This window comes from Puntigrus tetrazona, chromosome 1 (genome assembly GCF_018831695.1).
Source record: "Puntigrus tetrazona isolate hp1 chromosome 1, ASM1883169v1, whole genome shotgun sequence".
NCBI lineage: Eukaryota > Metazoa > Chordata > Actinopteri > Cypriniformes > Cyprinidae > Puntigrus > Puntigrus tetrazona.
This window is the reverse complement of record NC_056699.1, coordinates 8,472,116-8,491,085: the sequence shown is the minus strand read 5'-3', so window position 1 is coordinate 8,491,085 and position 18,970 is coordinate 8,472,116. Positions and strand designations below refer to the sequence as shown.

The 18,970-nt window shown below is 37.5% G+C and overlaps 1 protein-coding gene across 7 annotated transcripts; it reads left to right on the top strand.

The window, feature by feature from the left end:
* Positions 1-1,030: 1,030 nt before the first annotated feature.
* elf2b (E74-like factor 2b (ets domain transcription factor)) lies at positions 1,031-18,267 on the top strand. Of its 7 annotated transcripts, none has more exons than XM_043239735.1 (9): positions 1,031-1,380; positions 7,914-8,034; positions 9,307-9,511; positions 14,969-15,079; positions 15,187-15,363; positions 15,497-15,577; positions 15,807-15,996; positions 16,118-16,471; positions 16,557-18,267. In XM_043239735.1, the coding sequence occupies exons 2-9, from the start codon at positions 7,960-7,962 to the stop codon at positions 17,206-17,208; spliced, it is 1,845 nt and encodes a 614-aa protein (XP_043095670.1). In that variant the 5' UTR covers positions 1,031-1,380; positions 7,914-7,959; the 3' UTR covers positions 17,209-18,267. The 7 variants fall into 7 exon arrangements, with proteins under 7 accessions (XP_043095670.1, XP_043095642.1, XP_043095661.1 ...); XM_043239707.1 differs by having other exon boundaries at positions 15,187-15,387; XM_043239726.1 differs by lacking the exon at positions 1,031-1,380 and adding an exon at positions 2,787-3,016 and having other exon boundaries at positions 15,187-15,387.
* The last annotated feature ends 703 nt before the right edge of the window (positions 18,268-18,970 follow it).

Here is an 18,970-nt window from a genome sequence, read left to right as displayed (position 1 = left end):
CCACACCACAACCAGGAGGGGAATTGGCATGACACTGTTTTATTATGCTATTAGTGAAACATTAATTGTGTTTTTCACATAATGCAGCCAACGTTATAGATAAAATCCACTAGTCTATTATCAGACCTCGTTTTATTGTCTAAATTTCCTGGTAGAATCAGAATTTTATTATTTTTTAACCTGTTACCAATAAAATTTCATTTTCTTCATAATTTGTGTTTGACGTTGGTTTCATAGAAGTTACAGTAGCCTATGTATCAAATAACGTATGTATTAAATTATGACAAAAATCAAACAGCAGAGGGCGCTACATTTATGTGTATGTTTTTCCCCCTTTACACAAAAACACAAAAGAAACGCATTAGCTATTTGTGCAATAAAACGAGAACATGAATATTAATATGGATGCATAATTGTTACCCGATATATATAATTCAATCCAGTTCAATCCAGTGAACTTTTTTATTTTAATTTTTAAATGAATTATGTTCTGTATAGATTATGGTGCAATATACTGCATCAGACAAGACCATCTATCCATGTCTATATTTTCTACAGGTGGAAATGTGGAATAATTTAATTGTGTATGGTATTATTATTATATGGAAGTCTGTGCCTTTTTAAATTCTCAGCTACTTTAACTTTTACTTTCGTTTTCCCAGTCTATTGTAAATATCCGTATTTTATTTACTAGTATGCTAGTTTTCATGAAACGTTTCATTTTGTTTTGTTTCACTCAGCACTCACCAAATCATCGTTAACATCTTAGAATTCTAACAATACAACAAAAATGTTATTTATTTATTCATTCAGTAATTTTTTGAAAGTACTTTATTGGCACTATTTTACATACAGGTAACATAACAATAACAGTAAATAACAACAGAATAGTATATTTAATAGTATATTAAAGTATCTCTCTCTCTCTCTCCCTCTCTCTCTCTCTCTCTCTCTCTCTCTCTCTCTCTCTCTCTCTCTCTCCTCTCTCTCTCTCTCTCTCTCTCTCTCTCTCTCTCTCTCTCTCAGTCGCGCGCGCGTTGTCACTCTACTACATCATGACTCTGACCTGGATCTACTGTCTGCAAACACAACCCCTTCATGTTCTCTCTGCTCGATCATTGTAAGGAGTCGAGTTGACTTGGACCAGTGGTCTTGTGTTCGCGGCCCATCATTCAGTGTAGTCCAGTGTGTGTGTCGCTTTAGACCCGTATAACGTTATGTGTGTATGTGATGATCAGGTGTGTTAGCGCTTAGCCGCTAACGGCCACAGTGTGACGGACTCTCACCCGCCACAGCCGCCAAACTCTGAAGGTTTCTTATGTCTGTGTAAACCAAACAAGCACAGAGTTTGGGTTTCACCAGGAAAATCAGATTTTCAAGGTAAGAAATCTACTTTAACGTATTCCGTACTCCGAAGAAGCGTTAGCAGGGACTCTGCGGTTATATTAGCTTAGCTCTGTCTAACGAAGCTAATGAGGCACTTTACGCTGCTTTTCAGTTTCGCTTTACAGTATAGAGTAACTTCAGTATGTAGACATGTGTTTTATCGCGTACACGTTTAGAAGAGTCAATATTTGTTGCGTTGCGAGCTCCTCTGTGTCGTTTTCCTGTCTGGCTAAGCTAAATGCTAACAGAGAGTTGACAACTACAAGCATTTACGATTCGCGGCTCATATTTCTCTTTTTCCCACGAAGTTCGCGGTTTTATGGAAGTGAAGTGCTTAAAAATTAAACTCGCTCATGTGAAATATTATTTCTTTGCTTTGAAACGTGTCGCTGGTTCGGTGCTATTGCGTTAATGTCAGTGATTCTTTACCGTTCACAAGGTTTACGCTCAAAGAAAGCTGTCTTTTCTCCTTAAAGAGCACAGGACTACTTTAAATGATGGTTTTCCTTTTAAGGAACCGGGATAACGTTGGTGTGTGGTATTTCCTTCAGTGTTTATATTGTAACGCCCACTTATTTGGAGAGAGTACAGCAGGATCAGGGCTTTGTTGTAGTCAGTGGCGTAAACAGTGATTTTACACGCACTTTCATGGTAAATGTCAGGGCATGTAACTGTGTTACAGCCAAGAGCACAAAAGATCCTATATACAAGGCATTATTTAGTATTAAAAACATGCCACAGACTTTTTCATAAGTTTTTATAAGTACCCTTGGCAAGGCGTGATGTTAGTCTATCTAGGCCACTGGTATTTTAAAATGCAGGGCAAAAGAATGCTGGGGTCCATAGAAATGTTTACAAAATGAATACATACAGAAAATCAATATGTTGTAATAAAGGTAATGAATGAATGATTTAAAAAAAAATTAGTAAATCGATATATAAATCAATACAGAACTGTGATCAATAGAAAACTATGATGAAAAAAATATGAATTAAAAAAAATGTTGGATTAAAATATATAAATATAAATGAAGACAGATAAATATGAGTAAATAAATTGAAATAGATAAGTAAATAATTACAGATGAATAGTAAAAAAGTTACAGGGCAACATATTTAAAGCAAACTATTTAATTAGTTTTGTTTAAAAAGTTAAGTTCTGTATACGAAAAAGTTAAGCTTTTTAAATTTTTGGATGTACGTTGCTCGCACAAGGATGATAATATTATATCATAATATAATTTTATTAAAAGAGTGAAACCCCCTGATTTAAACTTGTGAAAGTGGAGGGAAGTGCTGAAGTCAACAACAGCGGACTTTGATCTGCCTAATCAGCAGTTGCTGATTTCAGCCGATAAGGTCTGTGAAAGTTGCAGGTCCTTGAATAGATTTCTTCACTCCTTTAGGAAATACATCTTCAATACGTTTGCTTCCATAGCACAGTATGATAATCAATGTTCTTAAAGCAGCAACAAGTTATTGAGACAAATGCGCATGCGTGGACAGGTCAAAGGCAGCAGAGATGAATTCATATGAGGGTGGAGAGTGAAAGCACGTGTCTATGTGACAGAGATGGATTAGTCTCATATGCAGATGTTTCAGGGTGGTGGATTGAATCTTTATGAGTAGGGTGAGTTTATGTTCATGCTTTCATTGAATTATTCTCATTTATTTTCCTGCAGTCCACATCTCACTGTTCCACAAACTGACTTGGACTTAATCATAGGATGATATTTGAAATCAAAGAGCACAGCAGATTACCAATCGCTTTGTCACGGAAGCCACTTGACTAATAAATTCATATATAATAACTAAAACCAGATTCTTTTTTTTTACATGATTTCATGGTGGATGGAATTCATGTTGATTCAATTAGAATCAAACTGTGTTTCCATGTGTTTTTAGATGCTCTGAGATAAATAAGTAAGGTGTGTTTCGGTGCTCTTTGGAACCGGAATTATTAAAATGCAAAGCCTTTGCTCTTTTGGAGTTGCTATTGGAAAGGTCAGATTGTTTAATACCCTGATCAACCCCACTGTGATGTATAAAACATGAAGAATCCCAAGGGTTGAAAACATTGTATTTTTACCATAGTTTGTTCACTAATGCACACGTCCCTAACCAGATGACTGCAAAGCATTCTGTGTACTGCTGTAGTGGACTGTGACCATTACCTGAACACAACCTGCCATTTAAAGGTTTGCTCATCAAATACCTGCGTTTGAATGCGAGACAATTAATTGGCTTAAATATTTGACCCCCACTGAATCATGCACAGTTCCTCCTGTTTGCCATCTGCACTTTTGTGTAATTCTGACCTATATAAACCTTATATATGAAATGAGGACACAAACAACATCTCCAGAAGATTAGAGTAAAACTAGCGTCATATCATACAGAACTGTAAAGGTATTCACAACAGCCCGTCAAAATAAAAGTCAGGTTTAATTTGAAGTCATTATGCCTATTACTATTTTTCAAATAACCCACTACTCCTAGCCTACTAAAATAAAACAAAAATAGTTTTTTTTTGAGAAATAATCACACAACATTTTTGCCATGTTTTAATTTTAATAGCAGATCCCCTTTGCCAAAAATAGTTTAGAAAGCTAAATTTCCAGCTAAATTAAATTAAAGTTTAATGCCTTCATTTGATAACCAGAAAAAAATTAATACACAACACAGAATTTCGGATGACATCTTTAAGACACAATTGAATCAATTAAGTGGTTTTGTGCATTCAAATAATTAGACATTATTTCATAGAGCCATTAATGTGGGTAATTTTTCTGAAATGTTTCCTAGGACCAGTTTGTTGCTAGGTTTAGTGAACATTGCATGATGTGTTGAATCGACAGCAAACATTCTGTCTTCTCACCAAAAAACGTTCCCTGATGTAAGGCCCTGTATGATCTCATAAAGGGTGCTTGTCCAGGAAGAGCATGTACCAACCAGAGAGAGAGCAGGAACCCACTCATTTACATGCTTTATTTGTTAATTCATTAGCTATTGGTTAATTAAGATAAAGTGTGTATGTTATGTCTGCTGTGATTTACACAAGAAACGGGTGAAAGTAGATAATGGGCAGAATTATTATGCTGCACTGTTCCAGGCAGTGTATTTAAAGCTGCAAAAACATTCATTCCAAAATGCCCTTGCATTGACATATTGAGTTGTTACTCACTAAACATCTAAATATAACGTAGATTTGTCTATATTCACACTTTGTAAAAGTTTCACTGTTTAATATTAGGGATTAGTGAAAGTGAACAGAACAGCTCGAGCGCTCATTCTAAAGAGATTTAAATACTCCCTATAGCTGCTCCCTGATATGTGAAAATTATATGCAGAATTAGATTGTTTGCTGGAGCAGGCAAGACTGGACAAAACTTGCTGTAGTAAAACACGCACGTTATCGTCGTTTAAGATAAGATATAAGAAGACTGCTATCCAGCGGTCGGGATAAAAACTCAAAATGAAATGACTGCCGTGAATCTTGTATATATATTTTTTTCAAATGTCAATGTTGCATTTTTGGGAATTGACGCAGCATCGGCAAACAAAATAACACGATACTCATCTGTGTTGATATTTTCTTACACCCCTATTAGTGATGCCAAAATGCTCAATCACAATGGGACAGTATAAAATATGCACCTTGCATGTGCATTATGAAAATTATGGCTAAAATAACAAACAACTTACATTTGAGATACTAGATCAGTAAGTTGTTACGGAGTAACATGTTTACAGTATAAGCAATCTGTGTATTTTACTTTATTTTATATGGTTGATATATTTAATGTCGTGTTCTTTAAAAAGAGCAAAATGATTTGCCAGGAACAATAATTCTTCAAAAAAGGCTTTTGTTAAGCTCGAAAGTCACTTTGTCACTGCATGCTTGTATTTTATAGTTTTTTATAACAGCATAAACAATCCAAAAAAATATCTTCTTATATGTTCCATGAAAGAAAGACTTATTTTTCCTGTATATTTTAGAGAAGGCAGCTACAGAGCTGAATTTAGTAAAAACAGAAGTGGGTTTTTGTCAGTTAGGTGACTTGTTTTGACATAAAGCTCAGACCAGTTGATTCTCATTGAGGAATAATTTGTTGCATGTGGAGGACTGTTGGGTGGAGGCTGCATTTTGGCATCTGTTCCGTGTGTGTGCTTCTAAAGGTAGGACGTTGCATCACTGGAGAGTCTGTTGAGGACACAAAAGCAGCGTTGTGCCCTGGTCATGTGATGCCTATTCGGAAAGCTCCGACCATGTGATCCTGCCTCACAGAATGCTGAGTCGAACTTACAAACGCTGCCTCACCCTCGAGATGCGAGCATGTTAGACAAAAACACTGAGAAGGGAAAGATACAGAACCATTGAAAAAGGAAGACGTAAAGGAACAGGTGTGGACGACAAAACAGGAAATGAAAGCAATAGAGTGCAACAACTCGGCGCAGACTGCGTGCAGTTCTCTCATTCGGTCCTTACTCGCTGTGTCCCCGATGGTGCTGCGGGGAAGGTGGCTGTCTTCTGTGGAGTCAGTTTGTTGGAATGTGGAGATTTTGCAAGGACAAGAAGGAATGGCTGAAGTGGACGAAGAAAGTTTCCTAGGGAGCAGGAATACGTCTTGGAATGAAAGGAGAACACTGTGGAATTCCACAGCTGCACCAGGAACAATAGGTTGGAAACAGATGAATTGCTGTTTGAATTTCCTTGATGCTATCTAGTAACACAGCTTGTGCTGAACTGAATCATAGGCCTGTCCTTTAAGAAACGGTACACTCATGAAGCTATTCAGCCAGAAAGTGTAGACGCCGAGTTATTGTAGGCATATATACGATTTCAGTTTATTTAATGAGCTGGATATACAAGACACGTTGTTCTTTAGCAGCGGTTATGGAGAAAGCTCTGATGGGGAAGCTGAAACTTGTCATTTTGTGATTTGCGGATAACATAATCCAGATGCATCTGTGAGGAAGTGTGTGTGTGTGTGTCACGTTGTTGCCACACCCCTGTATGTCCCTGCACAGACTTTGTGATTGCGTTGCTGTGGCAATTGGGCAGGGAATTTATTAGAGCACTTTAACAGTCTTTAATGTCTGTTGCTATGACATCTTTATTTACTTTTTGCAATTTAATGAAAGGTGTAACGGACGTCCATGCTGCCATGAAGATGTTTTCCAGAGAATTTCGCATTTTCTGCTACGAACAAAAAAAAAAAAAAACTATAAATTTGAATGCGGAGTAAAGTGATCTCCAAAAATGAGCAAAAAAATGTATTATTTCTGTGTACATTAACGTGAATGTGATTTAAGAGTTGGAAGAACTGACTTGATGTGCATCTCAGTTCACTGCATACATGGCCGTAGTTTGTGTGTTTACATTAATAATAATTTTAACAAGAACACTTCAGATACTCAGATAATATTTATTAAAAACAAAATAAAGTGTTGGATGTTAGACACTTCATGTAACTGTTGAAGCTTTAGTTACATAGAGGAACGGAACAGGCTAACCGACACAAACTAGCCATCCAAATGCCATGTGCTAGACAGTACAAAGTACAGTTTAAGTGCGTATTATCTACTGTCATTTGGGGCACAACTTATATATAGCAGATATCTTGGCCAAATATATAAATATCTTGATCCAAAATATCAGTTTTTGGCCATTTAATTATAAAATGATTCTTTGATTGGATGCATGCGTTTTTGTGATTGAAAGTAGTTTTTTCCTCAGTTGTATTTTTTACGCTCTTAACATTTTTTAAATCTTAAGGATCAGAAACTAAAACACTAACTTTGAGAAACAGCAGAATGCACGTGAAACCTCATTGTAATAAACAAATAATAAAAAAAATCATGATCACCGTTAGTATTCGGTATACCTTGTATAGTTTTTGCGTAATTGCGTGTTTTCTATACGTATATTTAACCTAAGGAATGATTTTAGCTCACATTTTGTAGAATGGTATGAACGTTCCGTTAAATCGCATCTTTTTATCGATGCAAGAATCGCAGACATATTTAGAACAACGCTAGAGTGTGTAGATAATGAGAGTTTTCAGTGGTTCGAGCATGTGCGTGTCACCACTGTACTGCGTCGCTGTGTCACTTTAGCTGTCTGGAGCGTGGTTGCAGTCACTCAATAATTTAGCTGCTAGACTGTCTAGGCTTCTTATTTCCCTCCCATTCTTTCTTAAGAAGATGAATTGAGAAAGACTTAATCTGCTGGGTTTTTTTTTTGTTGTTGCAGCTGCAGTAGTTGTCATTTCAGCTCCACAGACTAAAGTGTGTTGGCTGTTGCCATGGCCTCAGTGTTTCACAGGCAGGCTTCCTGTTTTGGTGTTCTGTTCCTTAGCGAGAGTGAGTTTCCTGTTGAATCAGACTGAGGGAAAGGGAGAGCAGGTCGCTTTGGCTCCGCACATGAGGTTCATGAATGTTTGAGAGATGTTTTCCTTTTGCAGTGCTGTTGATCTTTTCTTCTCTTTATGTCTTTCGTCTCTTATCCTGCCGTCTGACTGCAGTGCTGGAGTTTGCCACAGGGGGTCAGGAGAGTGCGGGGCATGAGTCATGACGTCTGTGGTGCTTGTAGACAGTGGAGGAGCGGTGGTGGAGTATGTCACAACAGTGGACGACCATTTAACGGTAACATTTTTACAACTACAAAATAATTTTTTTAGTTTATCTATCACATAGTCTCGCATTAAAATGGCACATTCATGGAGGTCTTTTCCTGACTGTTTGATGTTCTCAAATGTGGCGAGCTTCAATCTGATTGGCTGACATGATTTGTAGAAGTTGCTAGAACTCATATTTTAAAAGTCATATTTTTAACTACTAACCACTATGTTTATTGACATTGCAATTTATTCTGGCAGGTACTGCCGATCAGCCAATCAGATTTGAGCTTGCCAGATTCAGAAAGTGTTTACCATTTTTCATCCGATGGTCAGTGAAACGGAACGATAACATCTGATGCCTAGTGTTAGAATACTTCTTTTTGAATCACAGATAAGTTGCTGAAATATACTAATTTCTTCAACATTTTGCAGAGAGTTTTTTCGAATTTTGTTTTCTAAATCTTGGTGAACCCAAAGTTGTTACGGACTTTAGTATTGTGATGCATTTTAAACAGATGTTCTTAAATGCCCTTCTGTTGGCGTCTCAACATCAGAGAAGAAATGCCATTCTAATTTTCAGATTTTGACTTTTTTTGTGTGTGACTTATATGGATGAATTGTTTTCCACTAGATTATTTGTATAAGCTATTTACTGTTTTAATTTAAGTTTGTCATCTTTTTTTATTTTTGTGTATTTATCATTATTATTATTATTATTAATAATTTTTTGTCATTTTAGTTTGTCATTTCAACTTATTTCCACTTCTTGTCAAGTATTTTTTTCATTTAATATTTATATTTTATAGTATTTCACTGAAAATTTTACTTAAGAATAATTAAACTGATGTGCGCTAACAGAGTAAACAAATTCTAATAGCAATAAAATTGTTATTTGTAGTCATGTTACATGTAGATCAGAATATTCTTTTTCTGTAAAAGTAGGCAGTTTTAGTCAGAATAAGCTGCAAAGTTGGTCTTGTGATGCCAGTAATGAAAAATATATGAGAAATATATGCCACAGAAAGATTTTTTTTCCAGCTTGTGAGCAATACAAACGCTTAAAGGCAGTGTGCAGCATATGATTATAATAAACACAATATTATAGTCCACTGTTGTAATATAGATAGCATTATAGTTATTTTTGTAGTTATCTTCTGAAAGTCCTTTTTAGTGTTTCGTAGAGTTCATTATAGTGTATTTAAATCTTTACAGCAATTGTTTACATTGTAACTCTTCAAGCAGAATGTGTGTAAACGTTGTTTTCTTCTTGTTCACGAGCCCTCTGTTCTCTGTCTAGGAGGAGGGTGTGTACGAGGTTGAGGGAGAGATAGAAGGAGAGGTGGAAGGAGAGGTGGAGTACCCCGCGGTGATCGTGGAGCCTGTGCCCAGCGCCCGGTTAGAGCAGGGCTTCGCTGCTCAGGTGCTGGTGTACGATGACGAGACCTACCTGATGCAGGGAGTTGCTGAGGAGCAGGAGGTGGAGACCGAAGTGCTGGAGACAGGTGAGAACACCGTTACACCATAAATCTTATTCTGCCTTTCTCGGCAGATTTGCACTCAACCTATATAGACACTTGGCCAGGAAGGCCAGAGATAAAACCATTTTGTGCTTGTACACGAGACATGATTGATGTAAGCACACTAAACAGAAATGCTCTCAGTTACACTACCTCGTAGGCTTAGTCAGTTTAGAATGGGAAAGACTTCGGTTTAATTAAATATACGCTACATGTTTTAGAGCAAAGCGCTACGCTTCGTTTCTTTACGTAGAAGCAGCTGGTGTTTAACTGCTCCTTACAAGCTCATAGCTGCATGCGCTGTGGGTTTGGGTTGCTTACAGACCACCAAAATAAAAGCACTATAGTGTAATGTTGTAAAGACATTACAACAGACATAAATACTTGTAATATCGTTCTGTTCTAAAATAAAAATTATTATTATTACATTATTTTGGAGTAGTAATGCATCTGTAGATTTGTCATTTGAATGATACTAGAATATAGTTTAGTTATTTAGTTGTAGCTGTAGCATTTTATTCTCATAGTAATTGAGAGAAAAATGTCTTGTTCCTTCCTGATCACATGCATTTTTAAAGGACCTGGATTTTTAACGCATTCTAATTATTGACACACATTTCATTACAAAGTTTAAGTTCGGAAAAAGCGAATTTCGATACACATCAACTTGGCTTTTTAAAACAGATGTATTGAATTCCGCATTAAAGTAGAACAAAGACCCACACACTTTACCACGACTTCTAGCTTAATGCGCTTTTGTTCACTTGAACAAAATGCACTCTTTTTTTGATGTATACCTGAATATTTCAGTAGTTGCTGTTGAAAGAGAGACTTTATGAAACCACTGTTTGTGAACATACAACCAGCAATATGCATTTATAAACCTGAACTCCCAAAGAAAATACTTTATAGGTTGATGCTGATGGCCATAAATGCTAAAGGGAGAGTAGATTACTACAACAGTTTCACATTGCTTTCTTATGTGTTAGTTGTGTTAGTAATTATGTACACCGGTTATTTCGGTGCTTGGAGACTATTTGTCATTATACGTTGTATTTATAATGCCCAACGGGCTGTGATTTATGGGCGATTTAGTGATTCATGATTTTAGAGGGTAACCACATAAGGATGATTGTGCTAGAAAATCAACCATGTGGCCCAAAGATGGCTTTCTTATTTTGGTTACGGTTACTATCAGCCAAACACAGGCCTATGCTTCTGTTTTTACAACAAATCCCGATCAAATTGCCCTGTTATAGAATTATAGAAAAGTTCACCCCCTTCATTGTATGGATTAAAAAACAAAAGACAATGTAAACTGTGACTCTTTTTTTTTTTTTTTTTTTTTGTTTTTTTTTTTTTTAATTTTATATCATCTCCTGTGTCAAACTAACGAAAGTGACTAATGGTTAGGAGCAACATGAGAATCAGGGCGTATAAATGATGTAGATTTGCTAAGGTCCTGTCTTGTGACAAATCTCTACTGCCCTCTTGTGGGCACTCTGGGAAGTGTTTCGCAGAATATTGCTCATTCGTCACATAACACTTTTTGGAAGTTTTATAACGGTACTCTTAATGCTTAAAATGCCAATACATAAGTCATACTTAAGTTATACTTGAGACTTAAAAGGGTCACGTGACATCACAATACCCCGCCCCCTTATTGTTCGTACAGAAATATTTTAGATTTTTTATTTCAAAGTTACTAAAATGAATAAAAGATAACATGTTAAATATGAAGATGCTTATAAATATTGTCCATCTAGATGAGAATGAAATACAAAATGCAACGCAAAAAAATAGAAAACAAACGCACATGTTAGTTTCTATTGAAGAAATGTTTTTGTTGTTTAGATGTATTTAAGATAGTTTGAAAACATTTAAAGTACTTAAAAGACGAGATGTTTAAGATTTTTTTTCTAAAGGATGTACCTCTTGTTAATAAAATAAAACGAAAATAAGTACAGAAGAATACAGTAAAATAAATGCACATACCGTTTTCTCTTCAGAACAGTTATTTTAATAACTTATGTTTTAGATACTTTTAGATAAGTCGAAAGTTTAAAAAAAGATATTTAGGAATATTTTATAAATTTCAGCATAAAATGACAGCATAAAATCAGAATTTATTTCAGTAACATAATGAATTCATTATTATTGTCGTTGTGGAGAATTTTAGATTTTAGATTCGTATATGCTTAATTTGAACTGCTATTTTAAAAGCAGTTTTAAAAGTATTTTTGTAGATGCTGTTGACGTAAATTGAACGTAACTCAGAGCGCGCGGAGGATTTCCTGTGTTTGGCGCGGAAGGATCTGTGCGCGCTGTTGAGTTTGTGGAGATTTCCTGTGGAGGCGGAGTGATACGTGAGTCGTGCGTCTCTAAACGCTTTCAATGCGAGTCAATGTGAATTCTGCACCTCTGGACGAAACATGGCGACGTCGCTGCATGATGGACCCGCTAACCAGCTCGATCTGCTTATCCGAGCAGGTAAAAAGACCGACGCGCTCGCTCAACCTCGCCAGCGCGGGTTTGTCTGGGGCGCAGCAGAGCGGTGCTCGCGCCGCAGCGCTGAGATCCGTGAAGTTGTGCTGTAAAGTAATGGAGGGCATTTCAGGAAGTGATCACCTTGGTTGGCAACCTGCATGGCGTTGCCTTATTTTCTTATCTGCTTTCTCGGAGTGTTGAAAAGTAGCGCGAAGGCGTGTGCGTTGTGTTGTGCGCGAGCAGCGTGCACAGCGTTGAGTTTGCACGGCGCTGAGGGCGTTTTAAATGTGGACTGTGTTAAGAATAACGGGTTTCTCTGGAGGTGGTGCGCTGCTCTGAAACCAGGAAGTGGGAGAGATGTTGTCTTTCCTACGTCTTTGCCACGCTGTCTGGAGTCGGAAGGACACAGAGTTTTATTTTTAACTCTGAAATACAGCTTACTTAAAATGTGAATTTTAGTTAATCTATTGAGTGGATTTTATCTTTAAAAGAATAGCGCTCGAGAGCTTTGCGTTTTACGATTGGTTTAATGCCTCATCGTCAAAAGAAATGTGGCATATCGGAAGAAAAAAACACGCGGAGCAAATACAATTTAAAACCGCATTGGAACTTATTAAGTGTTAAGATGTGTTCCAAAAAAACATCGGGTTTGAGCAATACAATTCATGCTTGCTTCATGTCGCAGATGTCCCGTTATCTAAACGTGGTCGCTCTGCTTTCTGCACATTTCAGCGCTAAATGTTAAGCTCAGTGAGCAACATTTATCGCGTAATTATTCTTTTAAACGCCACTTTGTCTTTTACGACTTGAAATGCGTTACTGTAAAAGTGTCGAGCGGATATTTGACTTTTTTTCCCCCCGTTGAATGTTTAGATTTTAGAGCTAATTTGATGGCGGAAGCATTGTTATTCCACTGGGCTGTCTAAAGTTTGAGTGACAGCACTTGTTGTCCAATAGTATTGGCGTCGCGTTCGAAATCCTACACCTAACCAATCGTCTTGCGTTTTTCGTGGGGCGTCGATCAGAGAAGAGGCCAATCAGATACGAGGCGGGGATTGAGTGGCAGGAAGCTCGGAGAGCGTCTTCAGAAAGAACTGGAGGGAAAGCTCTGACGACTGTAAACACGGAAGTGAGGAGGGACAGCACTACTTTCTAGTGGACCGCTATTTTAGTGACAGAAAAATAGTACCACAATAATACGTTTAATGTAATTGTTGTTTACGATTGCTAAATTATTGCTAATAATAATGTATTTATTACACGAACAGCAACGTTGACGTGATTAGATATTTAGCAGCTGTTTGTAGTGTTTTGTGTACAATTATGTGAATGTTCATTACTTGGTTCTATCGGTAGAAAGTTTTAATTCATGTCTTTTAACGTGCCTTTGGTATTGTTTTGCCTTTTTCTAGTTTTAGGATTTATTTTTGTTTGGCCTCTATAAGGAATATTTAAATCCTTAACAAGCCAACATTTATCATTCTTGTGTTCTTCCAAAAATTATAGTAAAGGAGCAACATGATGGTGAGTAGATGATAAAATATATACTTTGTGTAAACAATTTTAATTGTATGTCTGCTAGGATTGAACAATATAACTTGTTCAAAATCAGTTTTTTAGTTGAAAGCAGCCTCTTTATATTAACTTTGCAGTGTAACTGCACACACCATAAGCCTATTGTTTTATCTATGCTCTGATTTGCGTCCTGTCTCCAAGGGCAGATCTGTCTGAATACAGGAAGTAAATGCATGTCGGGTCACCCATTCTAGAGGACACCGTGTGTATGTGTTTATGACTAGGGCTGCCTAAAGATAGCCCCCGTGGACAGCAACAGACACGCATAGCCAAACATGGGCAGGCTCAGGTTGTAATGGGAGTTGAGTGACGGCTTGGATAGACTGGCACAGGTGCTAGTGGCTCTGGATGTTAACGTCAAAGGGAGCAGGGCTGGAGGTTCTGTCCTATATATGCATGAACTGCTTGTCTGAGATCAGCCTCTCTGCACCTGTTTCCAAATACGTGCGTCCAAGGAAGTGACTTGTCAGTTAGCAGATGCTTTTATTCAAATTGTCTTAGAGCACAGTAATTGGGCTTTAAGTAGACTGATTGCAGGTATGACACCGCTGGATCGATTTAGAGAATCTCAAGAGAGTATAGTTAGAGTTAGTATAGAGTTAGTATAGAGTTATAGTTAGTATAGAGAGTATAGGTTGCACTTTTTGTATGTATAGGTCCTTATGGGATTTGCATATAATGTTCTCTTTTAACCATTTGTGTTGGTTATATTTAGTGATCCCTTGCTAGAGTGCTTAACTGGCATTGTCTTGTCACTCATGGCATCTCTTTAACTTTGGATTATTTGCAGTGACAAGCGACTGGAAGTCATATATTTAATACCTGTAGTATTGTTTTAAAGCTCTTAAGTATCATATTAAAGTATCAGTCACACACTTGATTTGGTCTTCATACTAAATGGATCTCACAAATAACTATAAAGGTTTTACAAAAGTAAAAAATATTATAAACCAATTTTTTGAAGAACTTTGTTTTTTATTTATAGCCATTGCTATAAATACCATGTTTAAATATATCACTCACTCACTCTAGGGTTTGATTGTGATTTTAGTTTTTTTTTTTTTTTAGTTTTTTTTTTTTAAATAACCAAAAGTAACCATGAATGCTCATTTTCCACCCACTAGCACCCTCTATTGTCAGTTAAGTGTACATATATTCAATTTGAATCGTGGATGCTTTTGATAATGGTGCATTCAATTGATCAAAAGTAACACTTAATATATTTATAAACTTACAAATTACCTTTTTTTAATTGAGGAATAAATTACATTTTGTAGTACATTAAAGTTGAAAACATGAATTTTATGTTGTAACAATAGTTCACACTATTACTGTTTATGCCTTTAAAAAGTGTTTGTGTGTGTGTTCTGTCTGTTGCAGTGGAAGCATCAGTTCATGGCTCTGTACAATGCTCTGACAAAACCATTGAGGCTGCTGAAGCTCTTCTACACATGGATTCTCCCTCCAGCTTGCGTGGAGACCGGAGCCCAGGTGAACACTGCTCTCTCTCTCTCAAAAAAAAACTAAACTTGTAGTTACACTGTAGATAGCTGTGGGCAAAACATGATTTGATTTATTTATTTTTTTCTGTTGTGTAGAAGTATTTGTGCCTCCATGTGTCAACACTTCAGAGTTCCTGCATGCTGCCATGCGACCAGATGTGCTGACAGAGACCGTGGTGGAGGTCAGCACAGAGGACTCAGAACCCATGGAGGTGGTTACTGTTCTTCAGGAACCGGAGATGCTGGAGACGGAACCAACCAAAAGAAGAAAATGTGAGAACATGAACATTAGCAAAGGCAATATTCAGATTATTATCTTTTTAGTTAAATCGGATGTATGTGAATGTATTCTGTTAACTTTGTTTATTTGTAACTAAATGTTTATCTGTTCGTTTGAAATTTTCAGCTGGGCGGAAACCCAAACCCCATCACATTTCAAATGGATCTCCAGACCTGGGCATCAAGAAGAAATCTAGAGAAGGAAAAGGTATGTATCATACATTCAGTGTTACATGCATGATGTGCTTTACCAGTAGGTGTAGAAAAATTACTGAACCTACACATAGTTATGAGATCCATGGTAATATTTTTATTTTTATTTTTAAATGGAACCTGTGAAGTTATCTATATTTAATTTTACGTCTGTTGTATCAGTGGCTGTTTATTTGCAAGTATTAAGTTTAATTTTTATGTTGAACTTAATTGTTTTCTTATAGGAAGTACATACCTGTGGGAGTTCCTCTTGGACCTGCTGCAGGATAAGAACACCTGTCCAAGATACATTAAGTGGACACAGAGGGAGAAGGGCATCTTCAAACTGGTGGACTCCAAAGCTGTGTCAAAACTGTGGGGCAAACACAAAAACAAACCAGACATGAACTATGAAACCATGGGCAGAGCCCTCAGGTGAGGAGCTTGTGTGCACAAACACCACAAGATTACTTTCCAACATATTTTCCAACACCAGGTATCCAGAACTAGAACTATCTGTTCTGATGATGTATTTGGTTTTGTTTCTCTCTCTCAGGTATTACTATCAGAGAGGCATATTGGCTAAAGTAGAGGGTCAGAGGTTGGTGTATCAGTTTAAGGAAATGCCTAAAGACATTGTCGTCATCGATGACGATAAGTGCGATCCTGGGGAAGAAATAATTGGAGAGAAGACCTATGAGCGTGTTCCTCCCTCATCTGACACTCTATTGGCAACTGACCTCTCCAAAACCCCCGCCATCTTGAGAGGGGCCGGTAGGACTGTGGTTCATGCAGGTTCCCCAAAACCTAAAGCTGCGCTTACTGCAACTCCTGTTCAACGCATTGTAACGGTCTCTGCGTCAACAGATCCATCCCATGCCACCATTATCCCCAATGCCAATGCACCCAGGTAACGAGAATTAAATAATTATTTTTTTAAATGGGGGGGGAAGTAAATTTTTCCATATTGTTTTAAAATGCAATGTTGTGTCCAGGACTGTGCGGGTTGCTATGCAAGTGCCGGTCGTAATGACCAACTCCTTGGGGCAGAAGATCTCAACAGTGGCCATGCAGTCAGCGAACTCTTCACTCTTCACTACAGCGCCCACCAACACCGGCTCAGCGGCTGGTGCGAACGCACCCAAAGTTCTAATCCAGACCATGCCAACGATGGTTCCCGCCACGGCCGAGAACGGTGACAAGATCACGGTCCAGCTCGCCAAGATAATTACCATCCCCGCAACCCAGCTCACGCAGTGTCAGCTACAGGCCAAACCGGGCACCCCAACGGGCATCAACCTGATGGGCGCCCCCCTCGCCGTCCGAGCCCTTGCCCCCGTGTCTGTGGCGCCCGGGGCGCAGGTGGTCCGGTTGGCAGTCCCAGCCCAGCAGAGTCCAGCTCAGGCGAAGACGCAGTTCCCCGTTTCAATCCAGACGCAAACTCAAGTCCCGATCTCTGTTCAGACGGCGTCCACTCCAGTTCAGATCCATATTCAACAGAGCCAGCTTTGTCCAAAAGCAAAAAGCGCAGAGTCAAAACCCGACAGCACTTCAGCAGAACAGCCAGAGCAGGACAATCCCACACAGGAAGCAGCAGCGGTGGTGCTAGAGGAAGCTTCAAATCCACAGTGTGAAGCAGAGAGCTGAAGAGTGATGCCTTTAGTCAGTCATGAACTATAATAAATAAACTTATATTCCCCAGATATTATTCAATATCACATTCTGGGAGTACAAACTGGAGATTTGTTAACTTGTACAGTTTCGGATTCGGATTGTGGTTTCATTTTATATGTTAAAAAACAGAAAAAGACAAAACAAAACAGGCAAAGACCACAATTCTTACATCATGTGGATTAAATCTGGATGTCCGTCATTTCATTTGTTGTTAAAAGGGACCAATGTAAAGGACACTACAGTTATTATTTTTTTTAATCTAACTTTGACACTAATAACAGCTAAGCAGAACACTAAGGAGTGAGTAGTTGAAGTAGTCGAGTATGTGAAACTTTGAGGGAGGATACATTCAACTTTTTATAACTTGTATAAAGAGTTTTTTTTTTCTTGAACATTTAAATTGCAAGGCAAAACCAGCAGTTTCTTTTGACGATCACTGTGAGCGCACGCTTCTGCCCGTGTTTCACAGGAACGTGTCGATTCTTCCTCCGCTACTAAAGGAAGAAATGGACTTTGTATATATTAATTATACAGTTTACTGAATTTATAAACAATGCAGCCTTAGAACAGTTTTGTTTGTCGTTATTCTTTTAAGTCAAGCTTATTAAGCTTTTGTGTTATTCTCATGTTTGTTTGTTTTGTTTTTTTTTTTCTTCCCTCACGCATTTTACCAGTACAGTATTATTGGCAAACAAACTGCAAATCATTTTTGCATTCTCATCATAATCAGCCAGATTAAAAAGACCGTTCTGATTAGGTGTAAGTAAATCTGGATCCAAATCCTGGAAAGATGCCAATCCCCAGGCCCCAAAAAGGTCAATCATTAGCATGCATCTTGACTTCAGATACATTTGTTGCGCATTTTTCTTTTGGTTTTATTAGTCCTTTAAAGAGGGAGAACGAGATGTTCGTGTTCAGAATAATCTAGTTTGTATATTCAACATTTGAAGTATGCTCTATTTTGTTGTACTCTTGTTTCAAAGTGTACTCAAGTAGATTTTACTCAAATACAAAAAATATTCCTGAATTTGAGTGGTGGTGTTTTTGATGCATCTGTTTCAGCTGCAGAGCTGTTTTGTTTGTTGCATCTTCGATCGATATTTTTAATCACCAACAAATAACATTTGCTACTGGACCACTTGCAACAGCCGGGCTAAATGATTATTTTAATCGAAACTTGATTAAAGAAAAGAGTGGGAATTACCAATGTTTTCCATTTAAACGTTATTCTTTGAAAAGTGAAAGGTCACAGCTGCTTTACTACAAATTTGTTCTAAGAAGTAGGCTCACTAACTATTAGTTAGCAGTTAGTAGCATTAGTCTTTTTGGATTAAAATTAGACTAGTCTGAGTATTAAAATGTAACTAATTTACTTATGACTTGTTTAAGCACTTTATGCAACTGGCCGCTAAAATACAACAATCATGTGCAAATGTTAGAGAGAGAGGGAAAATATGGTTTTAGGGGACTTGCATCTGACATATTTTTTTTAATCCTATGACATGAGAAGGAAACCATGAGAAGCTCCATATAATACCATATGAAAAATTTTAAAAATGACACCTGAGAGAAAATAAAACAAACTGAAACACATGAAAATGGGACAGAAGAAACAACAACACACTGGCAGAAAATATGAGCACAGTTAAAAAGCAGATCTAGTGAACACAACCTAAAGGCAGATAGTCCTTGCCAGCAAAAGCAAGCAAGTTACAAATACACTGAAACAGAGTTA

Excerpts from the sequence above, each read along its gene's own strand:
- elf2b (XM_043239707.1), top strand. The coding sequence starts at position 7,960 with ATGACGTCTGTGGTGCTTGTAGACAGTGGAGGAGCGGTGGTGGAGTAT. Across the intron at positions 15,080-15,186 it reads GCGTGGAGACCGGAGCCCAG|AAGTATTTGTGCCTCCATGT; the intron begins GTGAACACTGCT and ends TCTGTTGTGTAG. Across the intron at positions 15,388-15,496 it reads GAACATGAACATTAGCAAAG|CTGGGCGGAAACCCAAACCC; the intron begins GCAATATTCAGA and ends TGAAATTTTCAG.